At 40.8% G+C, this 18,515-nt stretch overlaps 1 protein-coding gene across 1 annotated transcript in view; it reads left to right on the forward strand.

Moving 5' to 3' along the window:
- The window catches only part of RFX6 (regulatory factor X6), a 54,155-nt gene that overhangs the window by 20,956 nt on the left and 14,684 nt on the right, over positions 1-18,515 (forward strand). The window contains exons 7-13 of the mRNA XM_084622319.1: positions 3,376-3,483; positions 8,762-8,839; positions 8,931-9,044; positions 11,729-11,778; positions 13,128-13,287; positions 14,173-14,317; positions 16,035-16,144. Of these exons, the coding sequence (XP_084478445.1) occupies positions 3,376-3,483; positions 8,762-8,839; positions 8,931-9,044; positions 11,729-11,778; positions 13,128-13,287; positions 14,173-14,317; positions 16,035-16,144 (765 nt within the window). The remainder of the gene's footprint in view (positions 1-3,375; positions 3,484-8,761; positions 8,840-8,930; positions 9,045-11,728; positions 11,779-13,127; positions 13,288-14,172; positions 14,318-16,034; positions 16,145-18,515) is intronic.

Below are 18,515 nucleotides of genomic sequence, written 5' to 3' on the forward strand. Positions count from 1 at the left end.
TTTCATTTTCCTCACGATATTTCATAGTGCACTGTGGTATATGTTGTAAAGCTTAGGAAGTCTTAGTAACGTCATACCTCACATTATACAGGGTGCTACTGTTCAGTCTTTGCTGAGAAGTGGGCTGAGGCAGCCAGGTTTTTGTGGGAATTATAAAGTCAGCAAACTAGTGAAGCGTTGATTTGTCGTTTTATCATTCAGTTAGTATCTGAACATGCAGGCTTGTCATTGTTTCATCATCTGCACCTGCCGTTGCTCTGAAAAGGAAAGGCTAGCATCAGTGTTTGGGGCCACAGTTCTAGCCCTGAAAGTTTTCCTCTCGAGGTATAGCCAGCACCTGTGTTACCTTTGGCTGTGATCCTGCCAGGGGCTTACAAGATTAATTTGGGCCCCGGTTGAATGGGAGCTCTGTAGGGAACATCTAGGAACTGCAGAAAGTGGTACTGTTGGCCCAGAAGGGAGGCATTTTTCCCTCTGAGTTAGTACTGAACCAGTGTGCCCCCAGGGTAATTGGCGGCCTGGTGCTTCTCAGAACACTATCTTCCAAGGAGATGTAAGCCTGACATCACGACCACTTGTGCTTATCAACAATCCCACAGCATTTCTTTTTTTTTGGTAAGAGAGAGTTGACCTTAGTGTCCTGGCCAAATTGCAGCTTGGTTAAGTGTGTTTTGCCTCTCCGTACTATCCCTGGCATGATTTTATTTTTCACTTCCTGCCCTTACGCACAGTCCGGGAGACCTCAGTCAGGCAAAACTAGGGACTTCAGTGCTGGGCTCTGGAATTGTTGCATAGTATTGCTGTACATTTGTAATGAACTGTGGTTACACACCCCTCCAGGCATCACTATCTTCAGCAGGGATTGAGCCAAAATCACAGGCCACTGCCATTTGAATGAGGGACAACTCCTTTAGGTGTGAGAAAGCAACAAGGCACAGAGCTTAGTTCAGCTCCTGAGAGTGAATGAATGGGAATCACGTGTATGAAGGTTAGGGTATGTCTACACTACGGAATTAGGTCGAATTTATAGAAGTCGTTTTTTTAGAAATCGGTTTTATACATTCGAGTGAGTGTGTCCCCACAGAAAATGCTCTAAGTGCATTAAGTGCATTAACTCGGCAGAGTGCTTCCACAGTACCGAGGCAAGCATCGACTTCCGGAGCGTTGCACTGTGGGTGGCTATGCCACAGTTCCCGCAATCTCCGCTGCCCATTGGAATTCTGGGTTGAGATCCCAATGCCTGATGGGGCTAAAACATTGTCGCGGGTGGTTCTGGGTACATATCGTCAGGCCCCCGTTCCCTCCCTCCCTCCGTGAAAGCAAGGGCAGACAATCGTTTCGCGTCTTTTTTCCTGAGTTACCTGTGCAGACGCCATACCACGGCAATCATGGAGCCCGCTCAGGTAACCGTCACCCTATGTCTCCTGGGTGCTGGCAGACGCGGTACGGCATTGCTACACAGTAGCAGCAACACATTGCCTTGTGGCAGCAGACGGTGCAATATGACTGGTAGCCGTCATCGTCATGTCCGAGGTGCTCCTGGCCACGTCAGCCAGGAGCGCCTGGGCAGACATGGGCGCAGGGACTAAATTTGGAGTGACTTGACCAGGTCATTCTCTTTAGTCCTGCAGTCAATCCTATTGAACCGTCTTATGGTGAGCAGGCAGGCGATACGGATTGCTAGCAGTCGTACTGTACCATCTTCTGCCGGGCAGGCAAGAGATGAGGATGGCTAGCAGTCGTATTGTACCATCTTCTGCCGGGCAGGCAAGAGATGAGGATGGCTAGCAGTCGTATTGTACCATCTTCTGCCTAGCAGCCATGAGATGTGGATGGCATGCAGTCCTTCTGCACCGTCTGCTGCCAGCCAAAGATGTAAAAGTTAGATGGAGTGGATCAAAACGAGAAATAGACCAGATTTGTTTTGTACTCATTTGCTTCCCCCTCTCCCCTGTCTAGGGGACTCATTCCTCTAGGTCACACTGTAGTCACTCACAGAGAAGGTGCAGTGAGGTAAATCTAGCCATGTATCAATCAGAGGCCAGACTAACCTCCTTGTTCCAACAAGAACCATAACTTAGGTGCACCATTTCTTATTGGAACCCTCCGTGAAGTCCTGCCTGAAATACTCCTTGATGTAAAGCCACCCCCTTTGTTGATTTTAGCTCCCTGAAGCCAACCCTGCAAGCCGTGTCGTCAGTCGCCCCTCCCTGCGTCAGACCAACGGCAAACAATCGTGCATCTGAGTTGAGAGTGCTGTCCAGAGCGGTCACAATGGAGCACTCTGGGATAGCTCCCGGAGGCCAATACCATCGAATTGTGTCCACAGTACCCCAAATTCGACCCGGCAAGGCCGATTTAAGCGCTAATCCACTTGTCAGGGGTGGAGTAAGGAAATCGATTTTAAGAGCCCTTTAAGTCGAAATAAAGGGCTTCCTCGTGTGGACAGGTGCAGGTTTACATCGATTTAACGCTGCTAAATTCGACCTAAAGTCCTAGTGTGGACCAGGGCTTAGACTGTTCTGGGAACCTTTATAAATGAATGGGAGCTTACCTCCAAAATAAGCAACCAGCAGAGGTGCTCTTTCACTTATCCAGCCAGTGTGCACAGAAGAAAAGGGCGTGGTGTTTACAGTCTTATTAGTGTTTCAGGAGGCAATTTGAGTCTCACTGTGAAAACTCCCACTTGTTTCAATGGAATAGGATTGGGCCAGTGCTTAATTTGTAATGGAAGAGGTGCCGGGGATCAAGCAATTTTTTTGCATTCAAACTGATGCAGCAAGCTCAAAAGTGCTGGGGCTACGAACTGCCAAACCTAGAGGTGCCAGGGCTCCCCCCTGGCAAGCCATGGAACAAATTAAGCACTGGATTGGGCCCATACTCTCTAAAGGGTCCCTTCCAGAAAAAAATGTGTCTAATTAATCTCTGATATAACTCAGTTAAAGTCATGGAGTTGCACCAAAGATGAATTTGGCCCAATGTGATCACCTGGTTTTACAAAGCTTTGTATATGTTTTATGTATGTCCATTTAAACACAAGAGATTATAGTCTGCTTTCACTTATAAATCGGGAATCAATTCTTTGAAGCCAATAGAATTCCATGAAGTCAGTGGAGTGATTCCAGGTTTGTACGACTGTGAAAGCAAATGTCGATGGTGCTTAAATTTAGGCACATGCTTAAGTATCTTACTGAATAGTGACCTAAGTTTTGAAACCTTCAGATTTTGGAAGTATTATCCAAGTATTATTGAATTTAACCAAAGTTTTGGAACCTTTGGGAGTCTCATAAGATATAACATAAGTTAAATACTAATTGGTGGTGGTATTGGCAGTATTAAATATTTCTAATTTTACTGTATTTTTACACATTTCAGGGTGGCTTCACTAGGAAATACTCTCTTAGTTCCAAAACTGGAACACTTCTTCCAGAGTTCCCCAGTGCTCAACACCTTGTTCTTCAAGGGTGCATTTCTAAAGAAAAGGTAAAATGGGAGATGCTTCTTTCTTGACTTGCAGACCAAAAACTGTCAGAGAACTTTTCTCCATATCTCACTCAGCCTTTGAGGATCACAATATTGACATGAAAGAGCCAGAAATGTCCACAATCAAACAGAGTTGACTGATTTATAGAAGGGGCAAACCTTTACTAATGTCGATTAACTGGTTCACCATTGGCAAGGTGGTTGAATTATTTACCTATTAACTGACTTAGTATTTTACGAACTGATGGTATGTAACAAGGGGAGGGCAAAACAAACAAATAGTTGGGAGCTGTATTCATTCCAAATGCCTTTGGATTTTAAAGTCAGTTTTTACTGATTAGATTGGAGCAAATAATTCACAACAAATAATTAGATGAAATTTACTTTTCCCCACCTCCCCTCTTCATCAACTGTCTATGAACAAATCACAAAATACCATGTGTGCTGATTATTTGAAATTATTCATGAATTTTGTAGCAAATAATTCTTGGTCACAATATTGTTTGAATTGCATATTTTACTGTAGCATGGGAAGTCTGTGCTGCGTTGCTCAGTTACATAAGTCCGATGGTATTGTTGCTGTATGGATGATGTATGTAACTGAACAACACAGTGTACATTATAAATTGTGAATATTATAAGTAAATACACAATATTACTCCATTCCCGCTTGCACTTTAACCATCCAATAAACAGTTCTGCTTACATAACCCAGAGGTTAGTACATGTGTTATGTGTCTGATCCATGTAGGATATGAATCCATTAAAAGGGCCCTGAACTGCATAGCTTAGATCTTTAGCGCAAGCTGTAAACTCTGAAATTTGCTGCTTCAGTCCCCAGTGTTGGCCAAGTTGGTGGCTGCTGTACTAAGATTAGAGGTCTCTGAAGGCTTTCTGAGTCCCTAATGGCCACTGACCAGGTGTTCCAGTGCTGCCCGTCCCCCTCCTGAGCCATCCCATCAGGGGAGGAGCTGGTGGGCTCATGCCTACTTGTTCTGAAAGAGTGAAAGGAGTGAAGGCCTTGGAAGCCCTTGTGCCTCTGTTATGAAGAGCTACATGTAAGAAGCCATTTGCAGTGCACAACAAGTTTCATTGGTCCTCTACAAAATCCATGCTATATATTGTTGAGCATCACCTACTAGCATATAATCCATTAGCTAACTATCTACATATGTATAGACGTCTCTCATTTATAGACCACTCCTGTAACAGCAATGTCTGAGGGCAGCAGGGGGTGCCTGGCATACTCAACTGGCCTGCTCCTTCTGACCTGCTGTTGCTGCCCCACTTTGACTCCCTTCAGGGCAACAACAAAACAGAAGCTTCCATGCTGCTTTTGTGGCTAAAGAAAAATATATTTGCTACAGTTGGGAAGTTGTATTGAGCATGGGCAGCATGTGAACTGCTGGCCTGGGGAGGCTAGCCCCCAACTCCACCCATTCCACACCCCTCCCCCCGCAGGAGCCCAGAGCCTGCACCCGCAGCCGCTGGCCCCCGCCCCAGGCTAGTGCACCCAGCCCCCGGAGCACCGGAAGTGGCGTGGCCCCAGCACCAGCCGCGCAGCACATGGGAAGAGCCACCTCGCAGAGCGACAAACAGGAGGGGGACTGGGGGCGGAGCATGGGTGGGGCTATGCCTGGCTGTTTGGGGAGGCACAGCCTCCCCCAGCCTATGATACCCGCCACCCAAGGTATTGAGAATTTAAATCAATTTAAGTTAAACCAAATAAAACTTCTTATGTAGACAGGCTCTCAGTTGTGGTTAAAATGAGCTGTAATACAGGATAGTTCAGCCTCTGCAGATGGAGCTAGCCAGGTAATAACCACATCAAAACCTGTGCTGAAGCCATGGGCCCTGTTTTGGCTGTATTGACAGAAACTTCCTGACTGCTGCACCATAGTCTGACCCTTGGAGACAGGGAGGGAACAAATATTGCATCCAAAACAGCTGGAAATCTATGAAAACGTTTACAGGTCCAGAACAGAGCTCAAATAGTATCTGAAAAGGATAGAATAGGATCGTCCTTTCTAGGAAATGCCCAGAAGCACCTCAGATACCATGGTGATGGGAGCTGCTAGAAAAACCTACACAGATAGATAGTTAAAATTCTAAGAAACTTAAGTGAATGGAGGTTCTGAAAGTGTAGAAGCTGGAATTAGATGTTACAACTAAAGTGAGTTAAAATTTTCCAAAGTTGGTTTTTTTGATGAAAAATTATCAAAATTATAAATTTCTACCAAAAGTTCCAGGAATACATTGTTGACTCTCCCTTTCATCCTCCATTTTCCACACAGTTGTAGTCATTATTGTAGCTGTGTGAAAATCAGCAGGTTCATTTCACACCATGATCTGTACACATCTTTTATTTTTGTTTCTCTTGGCACATTCCCCTCTTTTCCCTACACCAAAAACATGCAGAAACTAGGGCTCTCAAGTGATTAAAAAAATTAATCATGATTAATTACGTGATAGGAAAAATTAATCATGATTAATCACACTGTTAAACAATAATAGAATATTATTTATTTAAATATTTTGGATGTTTTCTACATTTTCAAATATATTTATTTCAATTACAACACAGAATGCAAAGTGTAAAGTGCTCACTTTATATTTATTTTTTATTACAAATATTTGCACTGTAAAACACAAAAGAAATAGTATATTTTAATTCACCTAATATAAGTACTGTAGTACAATCTCTTTATCATGAAAGTTGAACTTACAAATGTAGAATTATGTACAAAAAAAACAGCATTCAAAAATAAAACAATGTAAAACTTTAGAGCCCACAAGTCCACTCAGTCCTACTTCAGCCAATCGCGCAGACAAACAAGTTTGGTTACATTTGTAGGAGATAATGTCTGCTTCTTGTTTACAATATCACCTGAAAGTGAAAACAGGCTTTTGCATGGCACTCTTGTAACTGGCGTTGCAAGATATTTACGTGCCAGATGCACTAAAGATTCTATGTCCCTTCATGCTTCAACCACCATTCCAGAGGACATGCGTCCATGCTGATGACAGGTGCTGCTCGGTAACAATCCAAAGCAGGACAGACCAATGCATGTTCATTTTCATCATCTGAGTCAGATGCCACCAGCAGAAGGTTGATTTTCTTTTTAGGTGATTTGGGTTCTGTAGTTTCTGCATCAAAAGGTTGCCCTTTTAAGACTTCTGAAAGCATGCTCCACACCCCATCCCTCTCAGATTTTGGATGACACTTTAGATTCTTAAAGCTTGGGTCAGGTGCTGTAGCTATCTTTAGAAATCTCACATTGGTACCTTCGTTGCGTTTTGTCAAATCTGCTGTGAAAGTTTTTTTAAATCAAACAACATATGCTGGGTCATCATCTGAGACTGCTATAACATGAAATATATGGCGGAATGAGGGTAAAACGGAGCAGGAAACTTACAATTCTCCCCCAAAGAGTTCAGTCACAAATTTAATTAGCGCATTGTTTTTTTAACGAGCATCATCAGCATGGAAGCGTGTCCTCACTTTCAGGTGACATTGTAAATAAGAAGTGGGCAGCATTATCTCCCGTAAATGTAAACAAACTTGTTTCGTTTAGCGATTGGCTGAACAAGAAGTAGGACTGAGTGGACTTGTAGGCTCTAAAATTTTACATTGTTTTGTTTTTGAGTGCAGTTATGTAACAAAAAAACCCTACATTTGTAAGTTGCACTTTCACGATAAAGAGATTGCACTACAATACTTGTATGAGGTGAATTGAAAAATACTGTTTCTTTTGTTTATCATTTTTACAGTGGAAATATTTATAATAAAAAATAACAAAGTGAGCACTGTACACTTCGTATTCTGTAAAAAGAAGGAGGAGTACTTGTGGCACCTTAGAGACTAACAAATTTATTTGAGCATAAGCTTTTGTGGGCTAAAACCCACTTCAATGTACATGGCAGAGGGGCATTGTTGGCACATGATGTGCAACTTACAAACTGGACAGTCTCTACGTAAAAGAATAAATGGATACAAATCAGATGTCAAGAATTATAACATTCAAAAACCAGTCGGAGAACACTTCAATCTCCCTGGTCACTTGATTACAGACCTAAAAGTCACAATATTACAACAAAAAAACTTCAAAAACAGACTCCAAGGAGAGACTGCTGAATTGGAATTAATTTGCAAACTGGACACCATTAAATTAGGCTTGAATGAAGACTGGGAGTGGATGGGTCATTACACAAAGTAAAACTATTTCCCCCCTCTCCCCCACTGTTACTCACACCTTCTTGTCAACTGTTGGAAATGGGCCATCCTGATTATCACTACAAAAGGTTTTTTTTCCTGCTGATAATAGCTCATCTTAATTGTGTGTTGTAATTGAAATCGATATAGTTGAAAATGTAGAAAAACATCCAAAATATTTAATACATTTTAATTGGTATTCTATTGTTTAACAGCGTGATTAATCACAATTAATTTTTTTAATTGGGATTACTTTTTTTTAATTAATCACATGAGTTAACTGCAATTAATTGAGAGCCCTAGCAGAAACCATGCAAACCTGAGTTTAATCTGGGCCTTGGTATGTTGGAAAGTTTCACAAACCATAGCAAACTTTCTCTGAATCTGGATGATCAGGTAAGTTTTGTCTAATGTGAGGCTTCTTTGGAAATGTTTTGCACAACTCTAGTTAGGAATATTACCCATTTTTCAGACACTGGGACAAATTCCTTTGTCAGTCACACCTCTGCAATCCCATTAAAATCAAGGAGCAATGCACTAGAGATGAATCAGCTGCATGAGATGAAAGAAAAATTCTGCTCTTTAAAGCTTTGCTCTTGAAAGGTGATGATTAAACTTTGACCCAGTGACTGACAGCTTTTTTCCCCATTTGTCCACCCAATGATGTTTCAAAACACTCATAGACGCCTATAGTAGCCTAATGATTAACTTGTACTACTCTTGGGAATTAATCCTACTTTCAAATATGTGGGTATACTTCACCACCTAACTTGGATAAACTGGCCACTGCCTATGTAAACTTTCAAAATATATTCTGCAGGTCTGAAACAGGATTGGACCTTAAAAGCGTTGATGCAGAACTAGAGATGGGTGCCTCTTTCATTGTTACCCATTCTAAAGCTGTACCTACTGTTTTCTGAAGGTCATGCACTTTCACTCCTTTTATGCTAGAAGGTTGATATACTGTACTTCAATGCTATCAAAAGACAGCCGAAACCTACTTCATCACAGCACTAACAGAGAGTGGTAAGAGATCCTATTTAATCTTTCTTTCTTCCAAAACAGGTAGATACCCTTATCATGATGTACAAAACACACTGTCAGTGTGTCCTTGACAATGCAATTAATGGGAACTTTGAAGAGGTGAGGCTGTTTGAATATGCATTCTTGGTTATATATGCATAGGTAGCAGAAAAGACATTATTTGTCTCTGTGTTTTGTTTCCCCTCCCCAGATCCAGCATTTCTTATTACATTTTTGGCAAGGAATGCCTGACCACCTTCTTCCCCTGCTCGAAAATCCTGTTATCATTGACATCTTCTGTGTTTGCGACTCAGTACTCTACAAGGTGAGTTAAGCATTCAGTTTTGTGGATAATCGGGGTCAATCTACAGCTATTTAACAGGAGGTTATTGAGTAAAAATACAGTGCAGAAGTTAGAACAAGATTCCTGAGGCCTGACTCCTCTCCCTCACACCTCTGTATATCAGCAGCAACTTCACTATAATCATTAGCATAAAGTTGGTGTCCGAGCAGAATTTGTACTGACTTTATTCTCTCCTCTGCCACCTACTTGCTGTGTGCTCTTGAGTAGGTCACGTAGGACCGAATCCTGAGGTTCTTACTCAGGTTTTACTCAAGGAAATACACAGTAACTTCATTGGCTGAGTAGGACATGGATAAAAACCTTTATACCTGTATTTTGATATCCATATTAGGAATTGTATTGATTTTACTTTTTTGGCCAAAAAAAAAAAAAAAAAATCACTCCCCTAACCAAAATAGTTAAATCAGTCTAAAAACTTTGTGTAGACCAGGCCTGAGGGAGGCCCTTAACATTTGGCATTTGATCTCTCCCTGATTCAATTTTTTAGCACTCATAAAATGGAAATAGCCTCTTTCAAACACCTGTTTGGGAGCTGTTGGGTGCTGAGATCTTTTGAAAATGTGGCCCTTATTTAATTAATAGCTGTAAAGATCTTTGAAATCCTCAGATAAGAGACATCACATAAGTACAAAGGATTATCATTATCTTCCTGATAGGTTTCACAGTTGCATGTGGATTAAATGAAGTGGCTACTGCAAATCAGAAAACATCAAAAGTAGTAAAAAGAAAAGGAGGACTTGTGGCACCTTAGAGACTAACAAATTTATTTGAGCATAAGCTTTCGTGAGCTACAGCTCACTTCATCGGATGCATTCAGCTCACGAAAGCTTATGCTCAAATACATTTGTTGGTCTCTAAGGTGCCACAAGTACTCCTTTTCTTTTTGCAAATACAGACTAACATGGCTGCTACTCTGAAACCTATCAAAAGTAGTGTTTGTGGCAAATGGAGAGCTTTGGGCCTAGTTAGCATTGAGTCTTTTATTGTAATTTATTTTCATTTCTTGACTGGATAAAAGTATGAAAAAAAAAATCTACAAAATGCAGGGAAAGGATTTCATAGAAGCATATCAAGCAGCAAACAGAGCAGCAAATTTTAGATTCATGTCAATTGATTATGAAAATCAATAAAAAGTGTAGGAGATTAGTATAAAGATATGAATTACTGCTCTTGGACTGTGCCACTTAACATCAGTTCCGGATACAGGACATGTTGTGCCTTGAGTTTATCATGGATTTTCTGCTTAAAAACACAGTATCTCCATAAGTATTTGTTACAAATTAAACTAAGATTGAGCTAAAAGGGAAAAAATACTACAAAGTGCAGAATTCAATATCTGGAATAGTGGAATTCCCCAAAACGTCATCACATTAAAGAATTTGCTATTTCTTCTATGTCATTTTCCCTAATTCTCACTTTCAAGCATTAAAGGTGTTCTTGGCATAACAATTGTCAAACATAAACTAGCATTCTATTGTATTATTATACCATTAACATTATTCATAGAAACAAATTTCAGTTTATTATATGACGTATAAGAAACCCTGTGTTGTGCCAGATAAATAAAACCCATCAGAGAGGATAATATTCACTGCTATTTCACCCTAATTGCTCCACCAAGGGACTAGAATCCCACCCTGCACCAAGCCCCTACTTGAGGTTGAGTCCCGGGACCTGCACCAGACCCTGAAAATCCTCTGGGCTCCACCCATACAAGAGGAAGGATAGTCTAATGCTTAGGGGCACTAGCCTAGGATTTGGGAGACTTGAGTTCAATTCTTTTCCCCAGCACAGTCTTCCTGTGTGACTGTAGGGAAGTGATTTAGAGTACTTCTACACAGCAAGTCTCTGAGCCAGCGCCCCTCCCTCGGCTTCAGAACCTGAGGTCCAGCCTGAGTCATAGTGTCTACAGAGCTATCTCAGATACTGCGGTGATGGGGGTCATATACAATACCTAAGGTATTTCTAAGATAGGAGCATGGCTCTGTGCTCTACAGACAAATTGTGAGAGAGAATCCCTGCCCCCAAAGAATCTAAATAGCCAAGAGAGGCAAAGGGTGGGAAAAGGAAGTATCGGTGGCCCCATTTCACTGAGGCACACTGACTTGCCCCAGGCTATGGAGAGAGTCTGTGTCAGCCAGAAATTGAACCCAGCTCTCCTGAGTCCCAATCTAATGCTGTAACCCCCAAGCCACCCTTCCTATCCATAGTGTCATCATTGCTGAATTTAACACTACCAGCTGGTTCCATAACAATAATCTCAGGTGTGACAAAAACAGGGGAATTTTGGAGACATTTCTGGAGCAGACCTCTATGAAATGCATTATTATAACTAACTTGGTGTGACTCCCTTGATCAGAATAAAGGCAGCAGATAAGAAAACATGACAATGCTGTGAGCTTCAACTGTTACATTAATATATCCAAAACAAACAAAGCAAAGAGACCCCTATTTTAATGTCCAGTTCTTTTCTCGTTACCTGGATTTTTTTTCCTTAAGAGGCCTGAGGAAAGATTCAAAGAGGTGTAAATGGAAGAGTCCTCCAGGAACTTACAATGGGAATTAAATTTCCCAGAAGTTAAATTTCTTTGTATGAATGTGTTGACAATGGAGGTGAAAAACAATTTTCTATTACTTTTTTCAAGGTCCTCACAGATGTACTCATCCCTGCAACAATGCAAGAAATGCCAGAAAGGTGGGTACTTGGCAGTTACTATAATGCTATATTCTGGGTAATGGTTATGCAATCAAATGCTCCAAAGAGAGATGGATTAAACAACCGATGTGATGATAGAATTCTAAGCTTAGAAGATTTTTACTCAGTCACAACATAAATTTTAAGTACCTTTCTAAAATGGTGCAGTACAGGGCAAGCTACAGTCTGAACTGATGGAATGTATAGATGTAGACCTGCGTGTATTTTTTCCAAAATATTTTAAAATCTGACTCTACTGGTATGTTGCTCTCTGTTCCTGCTGCTGTTTTTCACATTACAGCTGTAATCAAAGTAGACTGAATGATGATGCCATTTTAAAATTTCCAATGATGGAAACCCTTATTTGTGTGAGTGGCCCTATGAAATCAGAAAAGGAGGACTTGTGGCACCTTAGAGACTAACAAATTTATTTGAGCATAAGCTTTTAGTGGGACTACTCACATGACTGAGGGTTTCAGAATTAGGCCCATAATCACTATTGACACCGTGGAACAGATCTTCTCCTGCACCAGGCTCTTAGGAGAGTGGTAAGGAGAGAGATGTCAAGGAGCCAGTTACGGCCCTTATTCTAGGTGCCAATTTCTACCACCTCCAATGCCGGGGCCTTAATTATGGCAGCCTCGGGCCTGCTCTAATTTATACCAGATGAGTATAGTCCCCCCAGGTATGTCTACACTACATCTGGGAGGTGTGATTCGCAGCATGGGTAGACAGACTCCTGCTAGCTCTGCTAGAGTTAATGCATTAAAGGTAGCCGTTTGTACATCTCTGCCATTCTCGTGCCATGGCATATATCCCAACAGTTAGCTAAACCATCTAGCTGAAAGGGGAGCTCTCAGCTGGCCAGCTAAGGCCAGATTCCAGCTCCTTCGTATTACTTGGGTGGCACAAAGTAGCCAGTTTGGGGAAGAGAATCTGAAGGGGAAGGGAAGGGGATGAAGGTAGATGGGGCAGCAGCTGGAAAGGCAGATAGGTTGAATGAAGGTTCTTTGAAGACAAAGGGGACTAGACCATGCTTGTTATGTGAGACGAAAGCTTAATTTCCACTATTTTCAGAATACTATTATGGTTCTTGCATCACACCCATCATCATAATATCTAAGTACCTGCCAACAATGCCTTAAGAATGTGACTATTATCTGTTATCTGTAGAGCCTCTCTGTTCTTTTCCCCGGGGAAAAATTGTTGCAGATTATTTGTCTGTCTAGGTCTTTGTGCTGCTGCTATCTCCAATGGCCTTGGCTTTTCAAACTCTTCCCCTTAAACTGATGCAATGCAATATTTTACCATAATGTTGGCCTTTTTTAAATATATTGTTTTTATTGTAGTTTATTGGCAGATATAAGGACTTTTGCTAAAAACTGGGAACAGTGGGTTGTTTCATCTCTAGAAAATCTACCAGAAGACCTGGCAGATAAGAAACTGCCTATTGCACGAAGATTTGTTTCCTCTCTGAAACGACAGACATCATTCTTACACCTAGCTCAGGTAAGCTTTGGAGACCAGAATGAGAATTTGAATCACTACAAAACACTGTACAGTGAAAGGTTCATGGAAAACTTTCCCATATTTTGACCAGCTATAGTCATTGGACCCATGAGTCTGCTACCATTTCAGGTGACAACACTGTAATCCCCACAGGAGTCTTCTTTGAAAATCTTTCCATGCTTTGGCAAGCAAATTATGAAGTGGGATAAAAGGGTATTTGTTTATTCCCAAAGTGGAAAATGTCAAATGATCTTTCTCCCAGTGATGACTTCCTCAGTGCAGTGGTTAGTGAGTTCATCACCTTTTGGATTAACTTGTGATTTACCCTTGTAAGTGGTGCTAGCTCTGCACCAGTAACATGCAGTCAGTCACAATTATGAAATAACATCGTCTTATTATCTGGTGTACCATATCAGAGGAAACACTGTCTTGTGGTTAAGACACAGGAGGCTATTCCTGCCTCTGCCACAGACTTCCTGTGTAACCTTGGACACGTCATATAATTTCTCTGTGCCCCAGTTTTCCCATATGTAAAATGAAGAGAACAGAAACATCACAGTGGGGTTGAAAATATACTCTGAGAGCCTCTGATGGAAGGCACTTTAGTAGAACAAGGTATTATAATGTATATGTAACTAAGCAAGGGGACGCTAAGAGTTAGTTAATATGGAGCTTGAATCAATTCTCACTCAGTCATGGCAGTTCAATTTGGTCAGTGTTGAAATAATTGTATTCTTGTGGTGGTATCTAATCGGTGAAAAAGTCACATCAATCCTCAGCCTTGAAAAAAGGAAGGAAAGAGCGCACGGTCCTTCCTCTTCCACAAATTATTCAGTTCTTTCCACAGGTGCAGATTTTAGCATTTAACTCTTTGGTCTTTTGCAGATTGCTCGACCAGCCCTCTTTGATCAGCATGTGGTGAATTCCATGGTGGCTGATATTGAGAAGGTAGATTTGAATAGCATTGGGTCTCAAGCTCTTCTCACAGTCTCAGGCAGCATGGAATCTGATGGGGAAGTCTACACTGAATGTAAGTCTGTGGTAAGATATTTTGTAAAATAAAAAAAATTGCATTTTATGCTTAATTAGTTTGTGTGAAGATGGACTGAAGAAAGTGTCTTTGCACTTACAGGTTTTGAGTGCCCTATGCTAATTCAGGATTCACCTCCAGAATTTTAAAAAAGCCATTAAATGGCCCCAATGTGTCCAACAAAAAGGGAAGCTTTTACCAAATTCTGCATGCAAATATCAGTCTTGAAAACATTGTTTCATGTTCTCTACGTATATAAATCTCCCCACTGTATTTTCCACTGAATGCATCTGATGAAGTGAGCTGTAGCTCACGAAAGCTTATGCTCAAATAAATTGGTTAGTCTCTAAGGTGCCACAAGTACTCCTTTTCTTTTTACAGTTGTGTCAGTTATTGGCATCCCAGCTGGGCATTTTTTAAATGGTTGTTGAGAAAATATCTGTGTTATCTGATAATTGTCATGAGAACTCTTTTTAAAAGTTAGCCACCATCTGCACAGGTCAACACAGCTGATTAGTTTCTGAAAAATGTCTCTTTAACAGTCATTTAATAGTGAAGATGGGGTTTACGGGTTTTAAGAAACAGATCTAAAAGCATGTTTAATACTTAATTGTAGCTTTATTTAATAGCTACTAGAGCTGGATTACGTTGCTTGCATAAAAACTTTTTTGTTGTTGTTGAAAATGGCCTTTTTTCTAAAATGAAAAATGTCAGTAAATATATCCTAGACAATGTCACAAAAACTAGATAATGGAAACAGCTACAAAATTTTGAATTTTTTCACACAATCATTTTTCTATTTTTTTTTTACCAGTTCTTATAGCTATTGGCTCAGAATAAAGGGATTTAGCCACCTTCTCCTCAGTGCCTGAATATACTAAGTGGTGACAAAAGATACTTTTTAATCACTTAAGGAACATTTTGGACAAAAACTGGCAGAATTGAGAGCAGCAGCATCTGTGTTCTACATTTTGTTACTTTGATCATGGAAGGTTGAACAAAGTATATGTTGTGCTTTCTTTTCTTAAAAATGCCTCACAATCTAGTCACATTTTCATTTTAGTTGCTCTTTCTTTCTTTCTTTCTTTCTTTCTTTCTTTCTTTCTTTCTTTCTTTCTTTCTTTCTTTCTTTCTTTCTTTTAAACTATTTTCCTTTCTGTTCTTGCTCTCCTAGCATGAGAGAAAAGAGAGATTAGCTGGGAATGCACTGGACAGGTAATGAGACATTTTATAGAAAAGGAGAATCTTGGAAGGGTTAGAAGCTTAGTTTTGCTGTATGTTGTAAGAACCTAAGAAGTCAGAGAAACCTAAGACACTCTGAGAGTCATCCATTGTTTCGATCATCCATATTACAGTATGGTAAAGCTGTTCTTTGTCCTATTAAAATTAGAGTTAGACATGATTCCAAGAACAGATCCTGGAACTAATGAAAAATGTCAGTATCTTAGTGTGTAATTTTATTTTATGGGAAAATTCTCCATTTTCTTAAAGTCTCCCATAATTTGCAATGTGGAAGAGCTTTTTAAAACAAAACAAACAAACAAAAACAAAAAGCTAACGAACAAGAATGCTTGCTTCCTTGGTGAATTTTCCATTCTTTCAATGCTCTAATTCTTTCCTTTCCTTTCCATGCTACAAAATTGTCAGTGACTGGTGAGTGGCTTTCTCTCATACTCAGAGGAGCGAGCAACGATGTGTTTTCCTTTTTACATGGTAGATGACTCTATTACAGTGTTCCAAGAACTGAAGGACCTGCTAAAGAAGAATGCCACTGTGGAATCATTTATTGAATGGTTGGATACTGTGGTTGAGCAAAGGGTTATCAAGGTACCTTTCAACTGCTCTGTCTGATTCAGGGCCAAATCCTGCTCCCCTTAATCATGTAAGTGAAGTCCCACTGACTTCAAGGATGGGATTTTCAAAAGTACTCAGCTTTGGGCAAACTCTCTTCTCCCTGAAGACAATGATTTTTCAATGAGACAGATCCTCAGTGGCTGTAAATTGTCATCAGTCCATGGAAGTCAATGGAGCTATGATAATTCACTCCAGCTGAGGATCTGCTCCAATAAGGTCAGAGTTAAGCCAGTGCTCACTTCTTCTGAAAATCTCACCGCAAGTGTTTTATATATGAAAACCTCAATTCTATATGACTATGACATTGAAATCAGCACTTCCAAAACGATGTAAAAATAAATAAAAGACTCACACATTACCTTTGTATAGCTGACATCAGTGGCACTGCTCAAATGAGTGTGAGCAAGATTTGGTCCTCAGAGACGGAGATCTTTGTTTTTTTCGAAATGATATTTGTGTGACATTAAGTGTGGTGTAAGAAAAAGTGGTGGATGGAATCAGGACTGGCTAATCTGCAGAAGGATTTCTTGTATGAAAAGAATAACTGCATGGAAAGTGCCTCGCTGTGATTTTAGGCTGAGTGCACTGGTATTACTCAAGATTTTGGTGGGAATTATTTTTATAAAATAATGAATTGTGAATTGAAAATCTTTTGTAAAGCAAATTTAAAATCATAAGAGTGAAGGTTTGTGTACAGTTAAATTAAGATTGTTATGCTTGTCTGTGACCAACCACACATATATTTTCAAAACAAAATAGTTTAAATTTGGGTCTTCCTTGCCTGTTAAGACCTGCATTCAGAGTTCCAGGTTATATCTGGAATAATAAATGACATCCCAGCTTGTGATTCGTAAGCATCTAGAAGAACAAAGAGATGAGGAAAATTCAGTGCTTCAGCTGATAGTGAGATCAGTGATCTCAAGTCAAATACCAAATCCTGAATCAAGCCTTTCCAGTGAGAGAGGAACTTTTTTTCAATTATTTTTGTTTGAAAATATAATGGTTTGTAATGCTAACGTCTTATATCATCTTACTGAGCTCCTAAGGGAAGGCAGTGTAATCTAGTAGCTAGTGCACTGGACTTGGACTCAGGAGACCTGAGGTCTATTCCTGACTCTGCCGTGGACCTGTGGGTTGACCTTTGGCAAGTCATTTCCCTTCTCTGTGCCTCAGTTTCCCCATCTGTAAAATGGGAATAATGATACTGACCTCCTTTGTAAAGCACTTTGAGATCTACTGATAAAAAGCATTATATAAGAAATAGGCATTGTTATTATTAAGTACAATGCTGAATAGCCCTTAGAGATTAATTCAGCCCTCATATAATATAACAACAGCCATACTGGGTCTGAACAATTGTCCCTCTAGCCCACTATTCTGTCTTCTGATATTCACCAGTGCCAGATGCTTCAGAGGGAACGAACAGGACAAGGCAATTATTGAATGATCCACCCCTTGTTATCTGCTCCCAGCTTCTGTCAGTCAGAGGCTTAGGGACACTCAGAGCGTGGGACTGCATCCTTAGAATCATAGAATCATAGAATATCAGAGTTGGAAGGGACCTCAGGAGGTCATCTAGTCCAACCCCCTGCTCAAAGCAGGACCAATCCCCAACTAAATCATCCTGGCCAGGGTTTTGTCAAGCCTGACCTTAAAAACTTCAAAGGAAGGAGATTCCACCACCTCCCTAGGTAAGGCATTCCAGTGCTTCACACCCTCCTAGTGAAAAAGTTTTTCCTAATAGCCAACCTAAACCTCCCCCACTGCAACTTGAGACCATTACTCCTCGTTCTGTCATCTGCTACCACTGAGAACAGTCTAGATCCATCCTCTTTGGAACCCCCTTTCAGGTAGTTGAAAGCAGCTATCAAATCCCCCCTCATTCGTCTCTTCCGCAGACTAAACAATCCCAGTTCCCTCAGCCTCTCCTCATAAGTCATGTGTTCCAGTCCCCTAATCATTTTTGTTGCCCTCCGCTGGACGCTTTCCAATTTTTCCACATCCTTCTTGTAGTGTGGGGCCCAAAACTGGACACAGTACTCCAGATGAGGCCTCACCAATGTTGAATAGAGGGGGACGATCACGTCCCTCGGTCTGCTGGCAATGCCCCTACTTATACATCCCAAAATGCCATTGGCCTTCTTGGCAACAAGGGCACACTGTTGACTCATACCAGCTTCTCGTCCACTGTCACCCCTAGGTCCTTTTCTGCAGAACTGCTGCCTAGCCATACGGTCTCTAGTCTGTAGCGGTCCATGGGATTCTTCCATCCTAAGTGCAGGACTCTGCACTTGTCCTTGTTGAACCTCATCAGATTTCCTTTGGCCCAATCCTCTAATTTGTC

The sequence above is a fragment of the Lepidochelys olivacea genome (genome assembly GCF_965140295.1).
Source record: "Lepidochelys olivacea isolate rLepOli2 genome assembly, chromosome: 3".
Lineage (NCBI taxonomy): Eukaryota > Metazoa > Chordata > Testudines > Cheloniidae > Lepidochelys > Lepidochelys olivacea.